The 20,805-nt window shown below is 36.1% G+C and overlaps 1 protein-coding gene across 1 annotated transcript in view; it reads right to left on the bottom strand.

The window, feature by feature from the left end:
* The window catches only part of osp (myosin phosphatase Rho interacting protein outspread), a 204,176-nt gene that overhangs the window by 22,511 nt on the left and 160,860 nt on the right, over positions 1 to 20,805 (bottom strand). Inside the window, exon 3 of the mRNA XM_013324908.1 lies at positions 18,162 to 18,227. Coding sequence (XP_013180362.1) covers positions 18,162 to 18,227 — 66 coding nt within the window. The remainder of the gene's footprint in view (positions 1 to 18,161; positions 18,228 to 20,805) is intronic.

Genomic DNA, 20,805 nt, shown 5'->3' with positions numbered 1-20,805 from the left:
CTAATAAACCATGCGTACCACTAGACGAGCTATTTAACTTTCCAGAAAGTAATTATAAATTTATCTAGATAATAAATTATCAATAAAACATGAGATTTTAGTTTCAAATATTATTTTATTAATTTACATTTAGAAATATTGAATGACATTTTGTTGAATGAAAGAAGTGAAAATGAATAAAAACTTTTTTAAAATATTTATATTCCAGAATCGACTTCGTAATATCGGGAAATTTATAATAAAACAAAACAGTTTCCGCTCTCTTATGCACTAAGCGCGCACCCTTATCCAGTGCGTCAGATGGTTATTTGAGCGTTGCATTGCCCGCTTCAGATGCAAATTGTCGTAATGTGTGCTAGGCCTTAGTTTGTGACTGGAAATAGTAGAAATGTTAATTTTTACGAAGTTGTTTTTAGTACTCATTAGCTGCAAGGAGTTTAAACTGAGGATATATGGTAATAAAATTTAATTAGGTGGCAGACGAAAGTATTTAGTTTATGTATTTTTAAGAGTTTTGAAATAGTTGAACAGACAGCAACATGTTAGTTTCTTACATTTAGTATTTAAGGGTATTCAGAAACACAAGTAGTTTATAGTAAGTTGAAATACTGTGTTAATTGGTACTAAAATCTTTTGAAATTATTTAGTCTTACTAATATTATAAAGCGAATTTAAATGGATGGATGTTTGAAGGTATCTCCGGAACGGCTCAACGGATCTTCATGTAATTTGGCACAGATGTAGACCATAGTCTAGAAGAACATATAGGCTACTAATTAAGTGTTTTTATTTTTATTCCGCGAGGACTGTGTTGCGATTTTGATGTGTTGCAATAACCGTGACCTAGAATCATTGTCTAAACCATTGTGGGGGCTATGCCTACGCAGGCGGGCTATTTGCACATCTAAGCGAAGGTCGCCAGCTCGCGGCGGCGCCCAGACGAGATGCATCAGCGGAATTCCCCGACACTTGCGTCATGGATTGATGTTATATAGTTCTTAGAAGCCGATGCTATGAGGGAATTTTATTGGAATAGGGAACATTGCGGGAAGTTTGATGACTCTTTCAATGCAAAACCAGCAAATTGGAAATGTCTTCGAAAATGAAAATGAAATTAGTTAGTCATTTGATATTATCGATAAAGCACTTTTGGCGTAATAAAAGGTATTCTTTGAGCAATAAAAAGGAGTTGAAAATTAGTTCAATTATAATAGAATTATATAATAAATAAGTTCGATATTATGTATATTTTAGAGTTACCGTAAACATAGTAATAAATATCTTGTATTTCATTGTGTATAATTCACTTATGATTAGATATAATCATGCGACTGCTCGTAAATAAAATATCACTGTTGATAGCTAAAATAGAAAGTCAAATTAACGAGCTGTTACATTTCTACAAGTGCTGGCGTAGTGATAAAACAGTCGGCCGTCATATAATAACTCAGCACGCCCGGTGCCCGTCGCTCACCGCCCGAATCGCCGCTCGCCGCGCCGCCTGCCGCGCCGCCTGTCACCCTGACCACGCTGATATACGTTGCGTATCTGATTTACGCAGTCAAAAGTGGAGCGAACAAACAGCGGAACATAAGCGGCTACATTCATTTGTTAAATTGTGAACCCTAATAGACATGTTTTTGTTTCCAGGGATGACACATTAGCAATCTTTAGCGTTCCTTTTTAATGCAACAAACGAACGAGTTGCAATAATATAAGAAGAAAGTGCGTAAAGAAAACCGAAGAAGACAGTTCTCTAACTAGCATTGTGTTCTAATACCGTTCTCGACCATTTCAAAGTAAAACAATTAGATACGTTACCCTATTTAATGGGTAATTTATTAAGAAGGTTAACAGCAATGAGGTTTATTGATCCGCGATACGACGACGTTTGCGGGTGTCGCTCGATTTGCGCGCGTTCCTAACCTTTACGCAGGGTTGCCACTGCGTTATAAACAACAGGTTTTAGAGTTAGTTATAATATATCATAATACTGAGTTGTATCTTATTACAAACAGTACATTTAATATCAAAAATAATTATATTTGATGATGAATTTCATAAACTTTAATAAATATATTATATTACGTCAATTTTACGTCAATAACGATTTAAATACAAAAATTTGTTCCGATTCAGGGAACCCTAAGAGTAGGTTAAAATGTAGTAATCCAAGTCACTAATATATTAGCGTACGTCGAACGCATTACCACACGTTACGACTTCATCTCGTACGACTGCATCTCGTGTGACAATATTTCGTGCGAACGCTGATTTACGTCAACTTAACCACCATCAGAAGCCAATATTTATGTCTCTTTTATATTGCGATTGGTACATTTAATAGGACGAAAATTTACTATGACTTTAAAAAATCTTCAGAGAATTTATTCTTTTTTCACATGTCAAAGCAATTAAACCGTTTACATTTTCGTGATGATTTTAAAGATTATGTTAAAAACTAATTAATATGCGATGGCGGGAGGTTCGTTCGTTTTTAATCCTTAAAACATCAAGGGAATAATACGAATCACAGGTCATTCTTCAAAATCATTCAAGCCTGTCAAAATTCAGTTTACTGACAAACAGATACAAAAATATAAAACAACCAAAATTGAAGTTCAAATTTGCATATTGTGGCTTTTTATCAGTACATCAAAGGCCCCAGGTTTGGAAACCGTTTTACTTTTTATTTCTCTCCTGTGTCCTGCCGATCTTACGAACTGGCATTTTGTTGGTTTAAATTCGGTACAACTTTCCGACAGAACAATGATTTTACTTTCTTTTTTCCAATGAAATAAACATACAACCATACGTGATTATTTTCATTTGTACATGAGCTTATAAATGTCTTTTTACGATTTTTATTGCTTTCGAAAATTTTAAATCAATGTCCAATATATTATATGGAAAGGTGGTTAACGATTTCCTTGTTTTTTTAAACACTCCATAATTTTGTAAACTTCTTATATAAATTATATGATTTATACATAATATAGATGATTAAGAAACTATGTAAATCAAATATTGACAGTAAAATAGGAATATTTATTAATGAAATAGAACCATAGATTAATAAAATTACATCGTCTATGACCCTATTTAATCTATCAATATATATTTTGCAAGAAGCAACACTTTAACTGTGAGTTTCTGATACCATAACTTCCGTTTAAAACATATTGTTATCTCTCTTTAGTCAAAGATGAAAGACAAGGATGACGTTAGGAATTGATTTTGGTCTTGGAAACCCGCGGTACATGTAACTTTCACTTGAGGATAAAACGAATTGAGTAGCGTTAAACAGTGATAAATCAAAGCAAGCCGCAATCAACGTCCATATATTAAGCGAATCGATTATAAAAGAGGATTTAATTAATCGAATTTCGATTTCGTATTCGCCAATTTAGATATCTATCTAACGAGACGAGAAAATATCTGTTTGTATTAACTCTTAAAAAATGTCAATTAAAATAAATAACAAACCATACAATATTATGTTTGAATGGAAGAATGTATGGAGATCATCATCAGCTCACTATACGTCCCCACCGAGGGTCTCGGAGCCTACCCTAAATCAGAGTAACTAGGCCATAGTCAAATGGCTCAGTACGAGTTGGTTGACTTCACGCATATCATTGAATTTCTTCTCAGATATGTGCAGCTTGCATCACGATGTTTTCCTTCACTACAAGAACGTCGTATAAATGTAAAAATTTAAATATATGTACATGGCGGTATTCGAACCCAGGACCTGCAGATTGCAAGTCAAGTGCTTGACTCCTGAGCCACCGACGAATATATGGAGATCATGTCGAAATTTGGAACAATCTGAGACAGCACATAAAGAGTTTGTATGGTTAATGTATGTTTATACAACTGCATATTTAAAGCCGATCCCATGTCGAGGGACAAATTGTCGAGTTGTAAATGTAATAATATATATTATGATACAATGGGAAAGAATCATACAATGGCCACCTAATTAAAAGATGGTGCAATAAAGAGATGGGTCTGGGCAAGGCTTTATTTATTCGTATGTTGATTGCTTATTGTATTGTAATAGGACAATATGATGAAGTGTCGCATGCAAGAGACCTTGCACAATATGTTCCATTTCCCCCTTTTTTTTTCAAAGGGGAATGCTTTATGCATACTCCGCGCCCCGGGGGAGACGCGGTAGTTATGTGGGATTCTCTTCCAGATGGGAAGCATACCCACTAAAAATGTTCCATTTCCCCTAGTAATTATATAATTTAGAAGGTATATTTTTGAGATATGTTTTATGCTGACAACTAATTACTACTACCGTCCTTTAAGTTAATTGAATTAGTTCCCTTTAAGATTAAAATATAATAACATTTGGTTAGAATACGATATATTGTATTATACAAAACTTATTAGTCTTGAACAATTTACAAAGATCGGTAATAGAAGTTAAATTTAGATATCAAGGTAATGGTTTTAACTTAGTAACATGTGTAGGCCACGTTAGATCAATACGACAGGATATTACGGAGATTTACAAAAGTGGGGCAGGCAGCGATGTCGCTGGCTCGAGTCCGGCGTAATTATCGGACACAATAGTCCATTGTCTGCGCCACGACACTTCCGGACCAACATCCAATGCATTACTTTTTCTATGTATGTGTTACAATTAAACGAGATATGATAATACATATGATCTTAGATTTTAAACCACAATTAAGAGAAGAAATATATTAATAAACAATAAGAACATAGTAAAAAGTTCATCAAAGAATAAGAAACTGCAAAAAAAGTGTTCTTAAGTAAATTTTAATTAAGAATTAAAAGCGAAAACATTTTAATTGCTAAACAATGAAGCAGATTTGACGCGCTACACTCGTTTAATTAAATGGATTTTTGGCAAACAACACAAATGGGTGCGGATTTCGACATCAGTGCGCGTGTCCGGTAAACTGTAAGGTAATTGACCTCCACATATTGTTGGTCAGTTCATTTGAAATTTTTTCTATCTTTTTATGCAATAGGTACTCGCAAATTTTTTTTAATGCACTCACTATTGAAAAAACTGATAACTGAACGAGTATATAAAAATACATTAAATTAAGAGTTAAAAAAGACCAGCATCTTTCTCTACTCTTTTATAAGACAGTATACATAATAGTGTGTAAAAAGCCTAAGTCATAGTTATAAAGTCGGATTAACATAAAACATGTTGCTCCCTTCGGCCCACTTCAAAGCAAGTGACACTCGAACCAAAACTAAGCTCAAACGACGTGCTAAGGGCCCGCCGCCCGTCGACCCTCGCCTGGGCAATCAGTTAATCCACTTTGATCGCATTACGCGTCGATAGCTGTCTCGGCCCTTAACTGAGATGCTTAAGTACGTTCCAATAGATTTATGTGTTTTGACCGTTATGCTTGTGAAACATATTTTACTTGCGACAAAAGAAATGACAGTAAAAACACAACTGCTATACTTATTTGCCATTTTTTATATGGTAAGAAAATACCTACGTAAAATACCGAATCAATATTTTTTTTTATATCATAAGGTGGCAAACGAGCGAGCGGCCACCTGAAATCACTGAATAGCGAAGTGACCGTTGCCCATAGACATACAAAATTGCATATGCGTTGCCGACCTTTAATCGACGGAGGAGATGATGCGCAAAGAAAATATATTCCCCTTCCATCCATCCTCTCATCCGGAAAGTCCACTTCCACTTCCCATCCTTTCCTTATGAGAAAAAGGGTGGGTAGAGAAAGAGGACTAAATTAAGCCTCCGGGACGCACACTCATCAGACGAAACGCGGAATTGCTTCCACTTGACGCCTGTCTTCTGTGTGGTCGTGGTATTTCACCGGGCGAGCCGGGCCGATTCGTGCGAAGATGTTAAAGCGCTCTACCACTGTTAGTAGAGAAAAGGATAGTTAGATTGTAAATCATTAACACTTTTCACCTTATAATATTGTACGTACAAATTAATCAGTTAAGAAGCGATACGTGTCAAACATTTCCTCGTCGCGGGTCACGACTATCGCGCTAAGAGATGTTTGTTTACAAGAAAGGCGTCAATATTATCGTATATCACGACGCCTGTTTAACCTTGTTATATCTCACAGAGGTTAATGAGGTACATAGCAAATATTTACAGTTATGTTACAATGTTACAAGTTATTAATTCTGTTGACGAATCTATGGTTAGGGAACATACCCATACAATGTGACCTATTTTTTAGTTTTTTCGACCCCCCCCCTACCCTCGGTGACCATTCGTAGTACATGCCAAGACCCTTTAGTTTTTACGTAGTAATTCATAATTATGATTTTTAATCATTTCACAGGCAAAAATTTAAAAAAAAATAATTTGGCTCATACTCTTCTTTATAGCATAAGACTGCATGCATACTTAAATTACTAGTGAATTATGTATTATGAAAAATAACGACTACGTGACTAAATCTAAGCCCCCCTCCCGCTCCTGTGACTGACTGTAGTATTTTAAAGACTCCGCTCCCCTCCCCCCTAAACGGGTCACGTAGTATGGGTACGTTCCCTTAAATACTATTATAATAACGGCCATAAAATCTAATCAAACTTAGAACTTACTAATTACTAAGTTTTTTAGTAGACAAAGATAGTAAACATCTCTAAAGGTTGTTAAATGTATGCCAACTAGATACACATATCAGGTAACAAGTTTATGATCTGTAAAAGTTGTCGCACCATTAGATTAATCTCATAAGGTTCCAGCGGCTTATCTTAAAACGTAGCGCACCTCCCCTACTGACCCTAAGTCACCGGAGCTGCTCGGGATTCGAACTGAAACGCTTTTAGTGAGACCACACGTGCGACGATAACCTTATCTGACACAAAGCGCGCACATTACCGCGGATTAGGTTAGTTTCACATGAGGACAGAACAGTAAACTGTGCAATAGAACAGAACAGTACTTATTATGTGTAACAGAACTACACTGTCTGCTGTTCCGCCCTCGTGTGAAACAACCATTAGTTACAAAGCTTCTATAAATCTTACTTTACCGGTTTTAAGAGAGCATCTTAAAGCTTTCTGTTTTAGGAAACAGTTAATGACGATAAATTTTAGAATTTCGGACTTACTAGTGATACTATGGGATCAAAGTACAGACGGCCGTGGACTTACATATCTGCATTTATTATGTTACAAATAAGCTCATATTTTTAATGTTACAAGCGAAATATTTCTAACAATATTTATAGTTATCGAATAGGTCTAAGTAGTAGCAGTGAGTCATAGTTTGTAGTGCTTCGACACGTTCTTGTGACGACTTAAAGAATTAACAATGTCGCGATATGTTTGTCCTTACACAATTAGCTAATCTCGTTAATTCATTAAAATGTATCAAAGTCAGCCGGTTTTATTTAGCAACATGATAATTGATTTCTTTTACGACTCTGTTGTAGTGTTGGGAAACTATTTTTATTTAGTTTAAGTTAGGTTAAGTGTCTTTTTTAAAGTCTCAAAAAAGTTAATAAAAAAGTTTACAAGTTAGGTTACATGTTACTACGAGTAATTACTAATATTATTAATGCGAATGTTTGGATGAATGGATGTATGAATGGAGATTTGTTTGTTTGAAGGTTTCTCCAGAACGGCTGCAAGGATCTCGCTGTAAATTTGGCATACATATAGAAAATATTCTGGAAGATAACATCGGTTACTCATAATGATTTGTTTTTAATTCCGTGCGGATGGAGTCGCGGGCGACACGTAGTGTTTAGATAAGAAAAAGATAACATAAGGGGGCGTTCATAAATTACGTGAGGTGTTTTTTTTTAATTTTCTGCCCCTCCCTCACCCCCTGGTGAGATGTCGTGAAATTTTATTCAAACTCCCCCATACACCCAATCTCACGTGAGATTTTTCAAAAAGTGAGTTTCTTACGTAAACGCGTTGGATGTTATTGTAAAAAGAAAAAAAATGCTTCGTGCTTTTGCTATTTTTTGTTTCAATCAGAAAAAAAATTGCGTGATATTTGATGAGACCCCCCTCTCTCGAACGTAAGATTCGATGAGATTTGACTCAACCCCCTCCCCCCTCCTTAAACACCTCACGTAATTTATGAACGCCCCTTAACAAACATTACATACTTATAATAAATGTTTGTTTCAGATCAATGTGCAATATTAATTAGTTTGTTAGAACACACAAGTAACGGTGTTAGGGAAGAATTTCGTATTAAAATGTTTGTGGGAGACATCCGTCACGACGTAGGTAACCTCCTTCCCAAGTGGTGAGGTATGCAGATGAACCCGGTGTCATGGCGACGGACTGGTTGCTACTATAGCTAGCGCTAATGATCGACAATGTGGTACAGCATACAAACTTTCAGCTGGTCACGGTTTTTTCTTAAGAAATGAGACATTTTATATTTATTTTCCACACGTGGGCAATCACGGTAGTTGAAAAATTACTATCATATTACGTTTAAAATTTATGTCTATGTCTTTCTTAATAACTATAAAATATAATTGCATTAGTAAGATTTTAATAAATCGCTGGTCGTTTATAACTCGAGCTGCAGTCCTAAGACGGTGGTCCAGAGCGGCGCCTTCCATCGCTGCTGCGATGTTTCCGAACAGCAAATGCCGTAGCAAATCACCATTCATTACAAACATTGCCGGCGAACAGCCGACGAGTTTCCTTCCAACAGAGTCGGTGTGTTGTGGGAAACTTGGTTGACTTGGTTAGATTCTTTAATAGTATTGGGTTAAAATATTTCCAACTGCATATTTAAACTACCAGTATCAGAGTTCAAAATATCGAAACAATATACTATTTAGGTCGATCCTCGCCTATTAAACAATTGAAGCGTCTTATATGTTATGATGTTAGAGCTAGTAAGTACAATTGTTTGGAATGCCGGGGATGCGGGCCAGCGGGTCAAGGTTTGTGTACCGAGCGAGTCGCACTGCGCGTCGTGATCGAGCGGTAAAGGGCTCTTGTTCCATTGTTCTGTTGAGGTCCTCGCATCTGTGCCGCGGCATGGTTAAGTTAATAGGCCTAGTAATTTGAATATGATTAAAATAAAAAAGGATTGTATGTTTTCATTTCAATTAAACAGCAAGTATCTATAAGAAATAATTCTTTGGAAGCTGCAACAACAAGAGTTTTGTCTTGAAGCTATCTAAACGGACGTCATAAACATTTTTTTATTTACAAAGTTGCCGCCAACCCTACTATTAGGTGTTACTAAAACATCAATTTAATGGTCATTGAACTTTCTAGTTTTATTATCTATAAACGTTTATACGTTAGAAATTATGTAATTTTAACGTAACACACAGTTAAATAATTCTCGTATGTTGCGGAAATGCAAAGCTCAGATGAAGACATGTTGCGCTGGTGTGCGATCACTTCGCGACGGGCGACGGGAAGACGTTCGTTAACTTCACGTCATAATTTACACTGTGTTCTCCTATTAAGCTTTATAACCTTCTATCATACAGTGTAACTGGAAAGGGCGTTTTCATAGGAATCAGGGTTGTCACAAGCTAATAATTACGATAAGAATACATTAAATATACACCTTTTTAAAGTACGTTTTTGCAAGACCCTGACTTGTAGATTGTTGACAAGATATTAAGTTTCTTATTAATTTAGGGGATATTAAAATTTGTTGCTGTATTTATTGGTATATTTGACAGAATGAAAGTTAGTTGTATGAGATTAGAAACAGTACAACCAAAATGTGCACTTTTCAAATTCTGGTGCGCTTTTATGAATTGAGTTTTAAGTGCTTAGTGAAAGTGTAACATGTTTCATCATATAAAGTGTAAACCCTGGTGTAAACAGAACTATAACTGTCCTTTTAACGGTTCCCACGCGATAGCCGATTACCACCACTATCGTTCCGGTCCGAACGAATGATTGAATGATTACCAACACTATCGTTACGGCTCAAGGAGCGAGTGAATGACTCGATACGGTACTAGCACGGTGGGCTTGCGTAAATTTCGCCATGTTTGAACGATTGGGTTGGTCAATATTGTACGTATTAGATTTTGCGGTTGCAGGGTTGCATTACCGACATTCCGGATGGTGCGCAGTACATAGTCTGTGTAGCAAAAAATCCAAATTATGAGATACCGGTATTACTAACTTAGGATTAATTGTTTTGGATTCGATTCACACTTCTATCTTTGGGTCTATATATTTCGTATTTTAGGTCATTAGATCATTGTTGGCCGAATTGTTATGTTAGTTATTATTCTAATTACCAATGTTATTAGCAGGTATATTTACTATCCTAGGTCAAGGATGTTGCCCGCCTTTCTATACTGTACGTAAATTTCTTCGTAAATATTGTTTAATTTGTAATAAAAGGTTTCTTTGTATATTTTGTCATTTCAGTAAGGCTACTGTTAAATGACGAATTAACTATATAATTCTAAAAATCTAAATATCAACGTTCAAACTTTAGGCGCGCAACTAAGTTCTCGCTGTGTGTCAGTAGATGGCTCTAGCAGTAAGAGCTGGTCGATTTTGACATATCCAAAACGTCATGAACCAAGCTTAAACATATGGTAAACAAACCGTTGCGACACATGAGTGATTTTGTTTTCGCATTATATACTTCTGGTCAAGTAAATATGTCGAATTTCGTGCCAAACAATCGTCATTTGCGGGAAGTGTTGATTTTCTTTTTAACAGCAAACTATTTAGGGTGTTTAGGTAGAGAAACATCTTATATGACCTTCGTTTAATTTAATTCAAATATCATTCATCTATTCGGTAAAAATAGAAAAACATTTAGACATATGTTTGAAATATCTGCGTAGTCCGGATGGACTTGTGCAACTTGCTTACCTCGGCTGTCGCCCGGTTGAGTTGCAAAACTTCCCGCCTGCGCCTGCGCAAGTACCGAGCAACTAATTCACACGTTACCTAAGTTTAACTCACATGTTTAATTTTTTTACGTTGACTGATGATGGCTGACCTCGTTAGCTCAAGTTTCGCGTCTAGCGACTTTTAATCGGAATTTAATTAAGTGCTAAAAAGTAGATTTGCCTTTAAAATTGTTGCGCGCAATTTAAGCTTTCTTTAACATGTATTGCCCTGATATATATTTAGTTATATAAACATAACAAACTTATTATTATGTGCATTGGTGTATTTTGTTATGCACCTGTGTTACATAAAATTGAAATCTGATCAATTGGCAATTTTAATCACTAAGATTAATTATATTTATTAGTCGGTTGTTTATTAATTGCGATGACCTTTCTGCAGGCGCGCGGGACATAAATCTCATCGAGTTGGCGAGAAGAGGCGGAAGTTGCAGGTGAACCGCGGAGGTGCGCGGGCGCATCGCGCGCCGCCTCGTGGCGTGTTGCGCAACTCGACCGCATTCCGTCGTCTAACGCCGTCGCTCGCGGACGTCTATTTCGTTTGGTAATTCGATAAGAATGATTTAATGGTGTTTTGATTTAAGATGCTATTTATTAAAATGTTGATAAAAATGATTTGGGATTTATATTGCGAAATGTGTTGAAAACAGAACTAGTTATCATTATAAAGACGTTTGTAATAACGTTAAATCAAATGAAAAAGTTAAAAGACTGTCACTAGATTCTTTACCGCACCTTATTCAAAATAACATACAAAAGATTTGACCCAAATCAGGAATCTGAGTTATTTAAGACCTAAAGCCCCACGTGTCATGTTACGGAGTAGGCGTTGGGGCGTGTATCTCTAACTACAGATGCAAAATAATGTTTAATTGCTGGACAATTACAAACAAGTCAATGCCGATACCGACTTCCCACACTTAGCAGCTAGAACTGTGTAAACCCGCCCCTTAATTACAGACTATGATTTCTAGAGGCATTTGAAATATTAGCTCGAGGGCTTAAGCAGTAAAGGGCACTCGAGTTACGGTTTAAAAGGGGTTTGGTAAATATCAAATAGTCTTCAAATTGGAGACAACGTAATAATTTCTAGTTACGAGATGCATGCCTGGTGTAAATCTTACTAATATTATAATTGCGAATGTTTCGATGGATGTTTGTTTGAACGTATCTCCAGAAAGGTTGCATGGATCTCGCTGAAATTTGAATCAGATGTAGAAGATAGCAAAGAAGAACATATAGGTCTAAGTTTTTTTTAAACCCGCGCGGACGTAGCCGGGAGCGACAGCTAGTATATCATGAATTGCACATTAAAATATATGATTCCAGTTTTTTTTTGTCTTTCTCTAAACTACAAATGTTCATACAGTGGAAACCTAACATTAGATAGTAGTGATGACGCACCATTTACTTCAGCAAAGACTGCGGATCGCAATACAGTCGCTGAACTAAATTTGTACAGCTTCACTATTATGTAATCCTATTATGTAGTAAGGCTTCGGCGCGTTTGATGTTCACGTTGACACTTCTCTTCACTTAATTGCTAAAAGCGATTATTAATAATGCGTTCGAACTTAGAATGTGCAGGACAATTTCCTTGATCTGTCTAAAATCGCTAGATAATTATTATTTGATTTGGTGTTTCAGATTAAAAATAAATAAATGCAGAAATTATTTCTTAAATCAATTAGGTTCTTTACGTACATTGACCTGTAATTGGTCGTGTAATTAAAAAGCAAATATAAATTTAAAGCAACATGATAAATATTACATAATAATTAATTAACAAAATCTTATCTTTAACGTTATTTAATTCGACAATTATTTTTAATTACGAAACAAGTCGGACCAGAATCGAGTGATAACAAAATGTAAATGTTTACGAATACTCAAATGAGTATCTCGTAAGCCATCACTTCCGGTCTTAGCTACCAATATTACAATCTTTGTGTTTCGTTTTATGCATAATCTGTGGAAGGAATAGAACTAATAAAGGTGAAATATACCTGCACATATCTGAGAAGAAATTCAAAGATATGTATGAAATCAACCTACCCGCAATTGGCCAGCGTGGTTGACTATGGCCTAGTCACCCTAACTTAGGGTAGGCTCCGAGCCCCTCGGTGGGGCGTATAGTGAGCTGATGATGATCATAAAAGGGGAAATTGACATTGATTTCATTTTCAACTGTTCAACAGCGCGGGCTAGGCAAAGTAGGTAGGTGTAAGGAATATGTTTATATTATCATAGGCCAAAGTAGTATAGGAATCTTACTAATTACCTATTAATGTGAATGTTTGGATGGATTGATGTTTGTTACAAGGTTATTTCTAGAACGTCTGCATGTATGTCGCTGAAATTTGGCATAGATGTAGAACATACATTGAAAGAACAGCTATTAAGTTTTTCAATTCCGAGCGGATAGGCAGGCGACATTTAGTTTTGCATATTGTTAAGATATATTTATGTTTAAAAAGTTTTTTTTTGGTTATTATAATATTTATTATAATAATCATTGTGAGCTGTTAAAAGAAATTGCATTAAATGAAAAAGTGTCAACAATAAAACATAAAAAGTATCGTAATGAGCCGCCAACAACAAAAAGCTTAAAACTACTTTATCTCGGAGCACCAATTTATAACCAGACTTGACTCTTATAGTAAATTGATAAAAAAATTTACTACATTAAGGGAAAGAACAGATGAAAAAGCGGTAATTTAAGAAGATCCGATAAATAAAGGTCAAATGCCGCTGTGGCGATTAAAATACTTAATAGTGTATTCACTTTAGTAATAAGTCACGGTAATCATTTCATTTAAGTTTGAAATTCTAAGACTTCATTTCCACTAAGCGATTAGCCGCACATCTGTTTTAACTGCTATTTTATAAGGAATCGCAGCCGCGACATGGGTTATGCTAGTTCATTGTTTATAGAAGAAAAAATCGCGTGTAGATAGTCGCGCTATTGAAAATGGGATTTAAAAGATGTGCTGATGGAATTCTTCATTTAGTAATTTACACATCTGCGGTGATTTACGCTTCCAGCATCAGACGCAAGCCGATTCGAGACTTAAATGGGGCAATTTAAATGTGAATTTATCATGACATTAAATTATAATAAAAACTTACAATAATTATTGTTATTTTTCGAATGCGATGTCGACGATTTATTATCAAGGTCTAGTAGTTAATTAGGTAGTATTATAAAAGTTAACCAGTATTAAGTTAAATATTTGTACTAAGTGATGTAATACGACACTAAGTATAATCTTAGTAAGGTGAACTTTATGTATCTTCAAACATTGATAGGAGTGAAGTGGAAGTCAGTAAAGTTTTGTTTGTTGAGTGTGGTGCCGGAGGCCTAATTTCAATCCCTTTTCTAATGCAGAAATGAAGGGAAAAGGAAGTAGATTTGACGCATAGAAAGAGGAATTAGAATAAAAGAAATTACCTATGTATTAAATGTTCGAGTCATCAAGCTCACAAACACTAAAACTTATTGCAGTGTTTCGAACCATTTCAAGGACAGCAATTGAGTTTATCCATGCATGATAATATAGGCAGAGGTTTCAAAGCCTAGCGACGGCGATGGCGGCGCCCACTCGTCCTGTTTTGCATGGCACTGTTCCGCGTTGCTCATTAGCTCTCACATTAATTTACGGGACAGGTTTGTATGCATAGACAGCCGTGTCCCCGATGACGAAGGGCCTAACCAATAGGGCTGCACACAACACAAAAATCATCCATTTGTCTTCTATAAGTAATTATAATTAAATCATCATAGAAAGTTTATTTACAAATTGGTCTACGACTAAGGCTTGATGTAAGAGAGATGTAAGGTTATCTCCATTATTTTAAGTCATTTTAGATGTTATTGTCCGCCATTTGAATTTGGATTTCATTTTTTTTATTTAATAAAGTAAGAGTGGCATTAAAACCTTCTGTAAATTTTGTAAATGTAAATTGACTTTGTGTATTTTGTCAACCCTGTGCTGGAGGTCCGACTGGATAAGCGGCGTTTAACTGTAAAGCACTGATTACTAACACGTTTAAAGAATGTCGTACATGAGAATCACATTATCGCCATTCGTAGGCCAGGTCTAAGGCGGTCTGGTCTGATCCTCGTCGTGTCAGCGACGTGTCAAGCACTGAGACGGGCGACACTAAGCCAAGCGGTTAACACAGAACTCTGCAAATAAGTTAGATGGAATAAAATGTAAGAAATTAGCAACTCAATAGTTGTTCAATTGGTTACTACCTAAGTAAAAGGAAGAAGGTTGGAACTATTTATGTATAACTACACAGAAGACAGGCGTGAAGTGGAAGCAATTCCGCGTTTCGTTTGATGAGTGTGCGTCCCGGAGGCCTAATATAGTCCTCTTTCCCTTCCCATCCTTTTTCTTATAAGGAAAGGATGGGAAGTGGTAGTGGACTTTCCGGATGAGGATGCATGGAAAGGGAAAATATTTTCTTTCTGTGCATCCTCTCCTCCGTCGATTAAAGGTAGGCAACGCATATGCGATTGCGTATGTCTATGGGCAACGGTCACTTCGCTATTTCAGCGATTTTAGGTGACTGCTCGCTCGTTTGCCACCTTATGATATAAAAAAAAACCTTAAGACAGAGTCTTTGTTTCTATAAAGAGAATTAGAGATATATATTTTTTACAAGTATACGACAGTGTAAGTTGAAAAGTGAAGTGACAGTCAGGGCCGCAATGCATGGCGGCGTATATGTGGTAGGGCGAAGCATCTCGTTACAGTTCCGGGCTGACTCCATTAGCGGGCTCTAACAAAGTAGTGTGTTTCGATAGTGCGTCAACTATCACATTCATCTTCGTTTATTTGTCATCTCGTGATATCACACGATAAGTAGTTGAATGAATGACTAGAAGAGACTTGTTTGTTGACAGGAAAAGTTCTAGAATTTTGGACATAGTCAAACAAGTAATATATTAGAAGTATTCAGGTATAGAAATCGGTATCTGTTTATAAAAACTGGAGTTTTATTGAACTTGAGAATTCAAGGACTCAAATATACAAAGGGGGATCACAAATTGTTTTTGGTGATAATTAACACACAAACGCTTTATTCGATTAATAATCAAATTCAAACGTCACAGCCAGGTAATAAAAGAAGAATTATTGACTCATTAAAATTATTATTTAAACTGGTTATAAATTTTCATTGTAAATAAAGCATAAATAAAACAAGATCGTTTATCAGAGACGGCAATGTTCCAACAAATCAAAGCACAAAATCAGCTCCAGAGATACAAATGCAAACGGACACGCCCTTAATTCCCAATTACAGTGCCAGCTCAGCGAAAGCCTTTCACTCCTTACCATGTAAATGTTCTGTATTCATGTATTTCGAATGTGCAGTAAAAGACGTTTATTCCCTACCCATATCAGTCAAATTTCATTTGTTACTCACAATGTCAGGTCGAAAATTTGTCATAGCAAGATACTTACGAGCTAAATTACAACTCTTAAGATGACAATTTGGTTTACGATATGAAGTGGGAAGTGTATTTATTTCTTTGAGCGTATTGTCCAAGGAGAGAAACTGGGTGGGCATTGACGGTGCCCGTTGTCGATTAGACATGAATACTGTCTACCCTACATGGCAGCCGCTGCACTAGATAAATCAATAAGTCAATCTGATTACCTTACGACCTACAAACAAATCGTAACCAATCGAAAGCGCAGACCAATCAATGATTAGAAATAACAAGCAACACGCGCTTTCTGCATTTAAAATTAAGTATTTTCCGCAATTTAGCGACAGCTAATTGCTCATGATTTTTTTTTGTAGAATGATCGAGAACAGTATTAAATCGAAATCTTTGATTGATAAATTTTTATCAGAGTTTTTGCTCTCTCCATAAAGTACCAATTAATTTTGGTGTCACGTACACGTCTCGGTATGCACGAGTGTTATCATCAATTTGGACAGTTAATAAACATAAAACGATCTTTTTATTTATTGAAATTCGCAACGATTTAAGCTTAAATAGGCTCTGCGAAGCTGTTCCGTGCCTCGCATCGCTTTCAAATGTTTTTGCCGCACTCTCGACGCTCTTTGGCGCTATATACGGCGTGTATAAAAATTCATGTTCAAGTCGTTACTATGCAATGAATATTTATAAATGGTCGTACAAAATGTGAAAGATTTGATACTGATAAGCGAAGGTGGTAAGCTAGGTAGCGTGTAAGGCGATACCTGTTTTTGCTGAGATTGAAAGTTGGCGGTTGACAATTTTCGAACACCCCGTATATGAGAAAAATGGTGAAGTATTTTTGAGGACGTAGGGCATTAATAATTCATTAGTTGACACCTTTTTTAGTTAAGAGTTTCTTTAATTGTAAGCGTTTTTGTACACCCAAATCTTTTGCAAGCAAAAATTCAGATTTTTGGAAAATTGGTGAAATATGGGTGGTCTTCGTTTGGCTTACTTTAATTTTCACTGGGAATTATAATTAAATGTATTACGACACTGATGTTTAGTTAGAGAGACCATATTTGTATAGTAAAGGCTTCTAGTAGAGCGAGTTAGTCGGGAATGGACAGTTATTTCAAAATGAATTTTCATACAGGTTTGGCCATATTGAATAAACTCATATTTCTACAATCACATCTCTGGTAGCATATTTACTATCTATGTCTTACCATTTTATAACATGACTAGCTGTTGCCCGCGACTCCGTCCGCGTGGGATTGAAAAAAAAACTTAATAAGTAGCCTATGCGTTCTTTCATATTATGTCCTACACCAATGCCAAATTTCACCGAGATCCATGCAGCCGTTCCGGAGATACCTACTAACAAACATACATCCATCTTTCTAAACATTCGCATTTAGAATTTTAGTAAGATTAGTTTATAATAAAATTGAGTGATAATTCTAACCTAACAATTGTAATTTATCGTATCATGTTAGCAACATACGACTCCCGCTCTCACGATTTCACGTCAAATTACGAGGAGGTCTCAAGTTTCCAAAGGAAGAGGCGTTCAAATACCGAACGCGTCAGTCACTAAAGGAGGGGAGGATGACAGTCACGGCAGCGTTCCCACTAACGAGTCAATTTAGCGATAGAGCTCTTCAACACAAGCCACGTACGACAGGAGACAGGTTTGAATTTGGATCGGACCGACTACGCCTGTGTATGCTTTACCCGCATGTTATATATTTAAAGCAATAATTTATACTGATTAAACGTTTGAAACCTTTTTTGAAGAAGTAAATTATTATGTAGCCAGTATCATAACGACTTACGTGTTCGTCCAAAGAGTACGTCAACTCTCCGTCGTCGTATAGGACGAACCACCTCCGCTGCCATCTCTGAAACAAACAAAAAACAACGATTAAATATATACTTAAAAAGTTTTAATAGCCTGTGATGTTTGCTACTTAGAAAATATAATAAATATTTTATCTCTTAATCACTTTGGTCGCATATCGCCCACTACTAAGTGAGGCCTCAACCAAAGATCGCTACAATGATCTAGAATGGATCAAAGGTACACGCCGCAGAGGAACGCCCCCTGCAAAATTGATCCATGATCTGGTCAAGGTTTGTGGAGTATCCTGGATAAGGACAGTTGAGGGCCTTCCATTACCTATATACGCTCAAATTCTATTGCTTTTTCTTAACATTTATCTATGATGTCAATCAGAAGTGATAACTTACATTCGATATTCTCTGTGCTTAATTAACATATATTTTTTTTATGTATATGACTTAAACAAAAAAAATCGTAAAATATAAATCTGTTCGTCAACGCCATGTCGTAGCTACATCACAGAGGTACAATCACAAATCTAGAATGAATTTAGCATACAAACGAGGCGAAACAATGAAATTACGCCGACCACGTTCATTATGCGTTGGAGACGCTGATTACTATAAATGCTTCGGAGTACAGCAGACCGCGGCGCTCGAGGCGACCATCAAGCTATAAAAAAGACAAGTGTAAACGCGACACACAGTGTGAGGGTTCCGCAGCATTTATAATATTTTCATTCATCTTTCTTAATGTTCTGTTTAAAGTTTCAAAATATACCAGGACCCGTTTAGAGAAAGATATTATAGGTATTCGATATACCATAAAAGAGATAAAGAAGCAGAATAAAGCAAGGAAAATAGAATCTAACTGATATTTAAATTTCGAAAAGGTATTTTAAAGAAATGGTAAATTGTAAAGCGAAATTATTGCCTTGAGTAATTTGGAATCTATCTATAAAAAAGAAAGTCGTGTTAGTTACACTATTTATAACTCAAGAACGGCTTTACCGATATGGTTGAAAATGAGGAGGTAGCTTAGAGCCAGGAGACAGCCATAGGATACTATTTATTCATTTTTTTCCGAATTTATGCCTTGTAGAGCTGCTTTTTATTTAACTTATCTATATGTTAAGTTTTTTTTATACGCGGACGGAGTCAGGCGACAGCTAGTAACTGATAAAATATGAATGTGATTTAAACAAAAATTTCTATAAAGTTATTACGTAACTATCAGAAAACGTATTGTGATTGTAAAACGGAACCTTAATATCGGAGACACTTGTTGTCCTATTTTCCAGTTTGCAGTAATTCATCATAGACATGACAGTTGTACATTTACAATGACACAATATTATACAATGTTTATAAATAACATCAAATTGTACCTATAACCTATTTACCTATTCTTGAGATCGTATTTCACCAGATAAGAGACGACGTGGTGATAAAGGGAGTCGCTTTGTGGAGTTAGTACGGAAAATCTATACTTAATAAAATAAGTATTTATTTACAAATTCTGCGTGCGGCACTGAGTAATACAATTTTAATTTACTTCTTGCAGATAATTACGTAAACTTGTAAAAACGTAGTTTGCAATAGATCGTCCGCAGGCCGGTGCCGGTGCCGTAGTGCCGTGGGAAACGCAAATGTACAAATCACATAATTGCACTCAATTAAAAGGGTAAAAATTGCCGCCGGCATTTGGCATTTGGATTTGCAGCTACAACTTTCGAAAATTCAATGGCGTATAAAAATCTCACATCAAAAATACCTAATTCTATTTTAGAAGCATAATACTTTGATGTAGCCAGGGATATGTTAACTTACATGAATTCAGTTTGCATGGTTTTATCAGCCTATTTTCTACCTAATGTATCTTGCGTTTTACTATCGTAGCAAAAAGGTTGTTGCGAGGAAACTCAATAACTTTTCAACTTGGAAATAATGAAGTACTAAAGACCATTGTAGTTGTCCTTTCTAAGCGAATTGTACAGAGTCAGTGACACCGCAATAGATGCCATCATCTACACGCAAAGCTGCGGTATCAGCTAACCTTCTAATACGTTAATTGGAGTGGCATTAATTGTCCCCCGCCGGTGGTGACGGAGATCGTGTCCCGATAGCCGTCTCGCTCGCTCCAGTGAAGCGGGACATCACGCCGTCCTTATCAGGTGGATTCCATGCAACATGGTGTCACCGACACCGTATCATTGCAAATTATCGACCTGGACAATGTTTGTTACATTTATGACGGCTATTGCAAAAACAATCGCCCCATTAATTTAAGTTAGTTTATTTTTTACTGTAATAAAATGAAGGATATTTATGGATATTTTCAACTTATCCAACAATGCATTAGACATTTCCAAAATGACCTAGCGATAAATTAAGAAAATCTTTATAGCATTTGAATACTGCAATTGGAATTTCAGAAAATAATTTTCACTGACTACATCCTCCTCGCGATAACATTTGTAATTAACTGCAACTTATTATAAATCGCAATTGAACATCGTATCTCGATTGTTAAGAAGTTGGGTCAAGAAGTTAATGGCAATATAGATTTCGCCTGCTTAAGCCGGTTGTAATTATTTGCGATACTGGATATTTATAGGTAGCGGTGGCGAGCGCGGT

Source organism: Papilio xuthus, unplaced genomic scaffold (genome assembly GCF_000836235.2).
Source record: "Papilio xuthus unplaced genomic scaffold, Pxut_1.1 DF824888.1, whole genome shotgun sequence".
NCBI lineage: Eukaryota > Metazoa > Arthropoda > Insecta > Lepidoptera > Papilionidae > Papilio > Papilio xuthus.
This window is presented reverse-complemented; position numbering and strand designations above follow the sequence as displayed.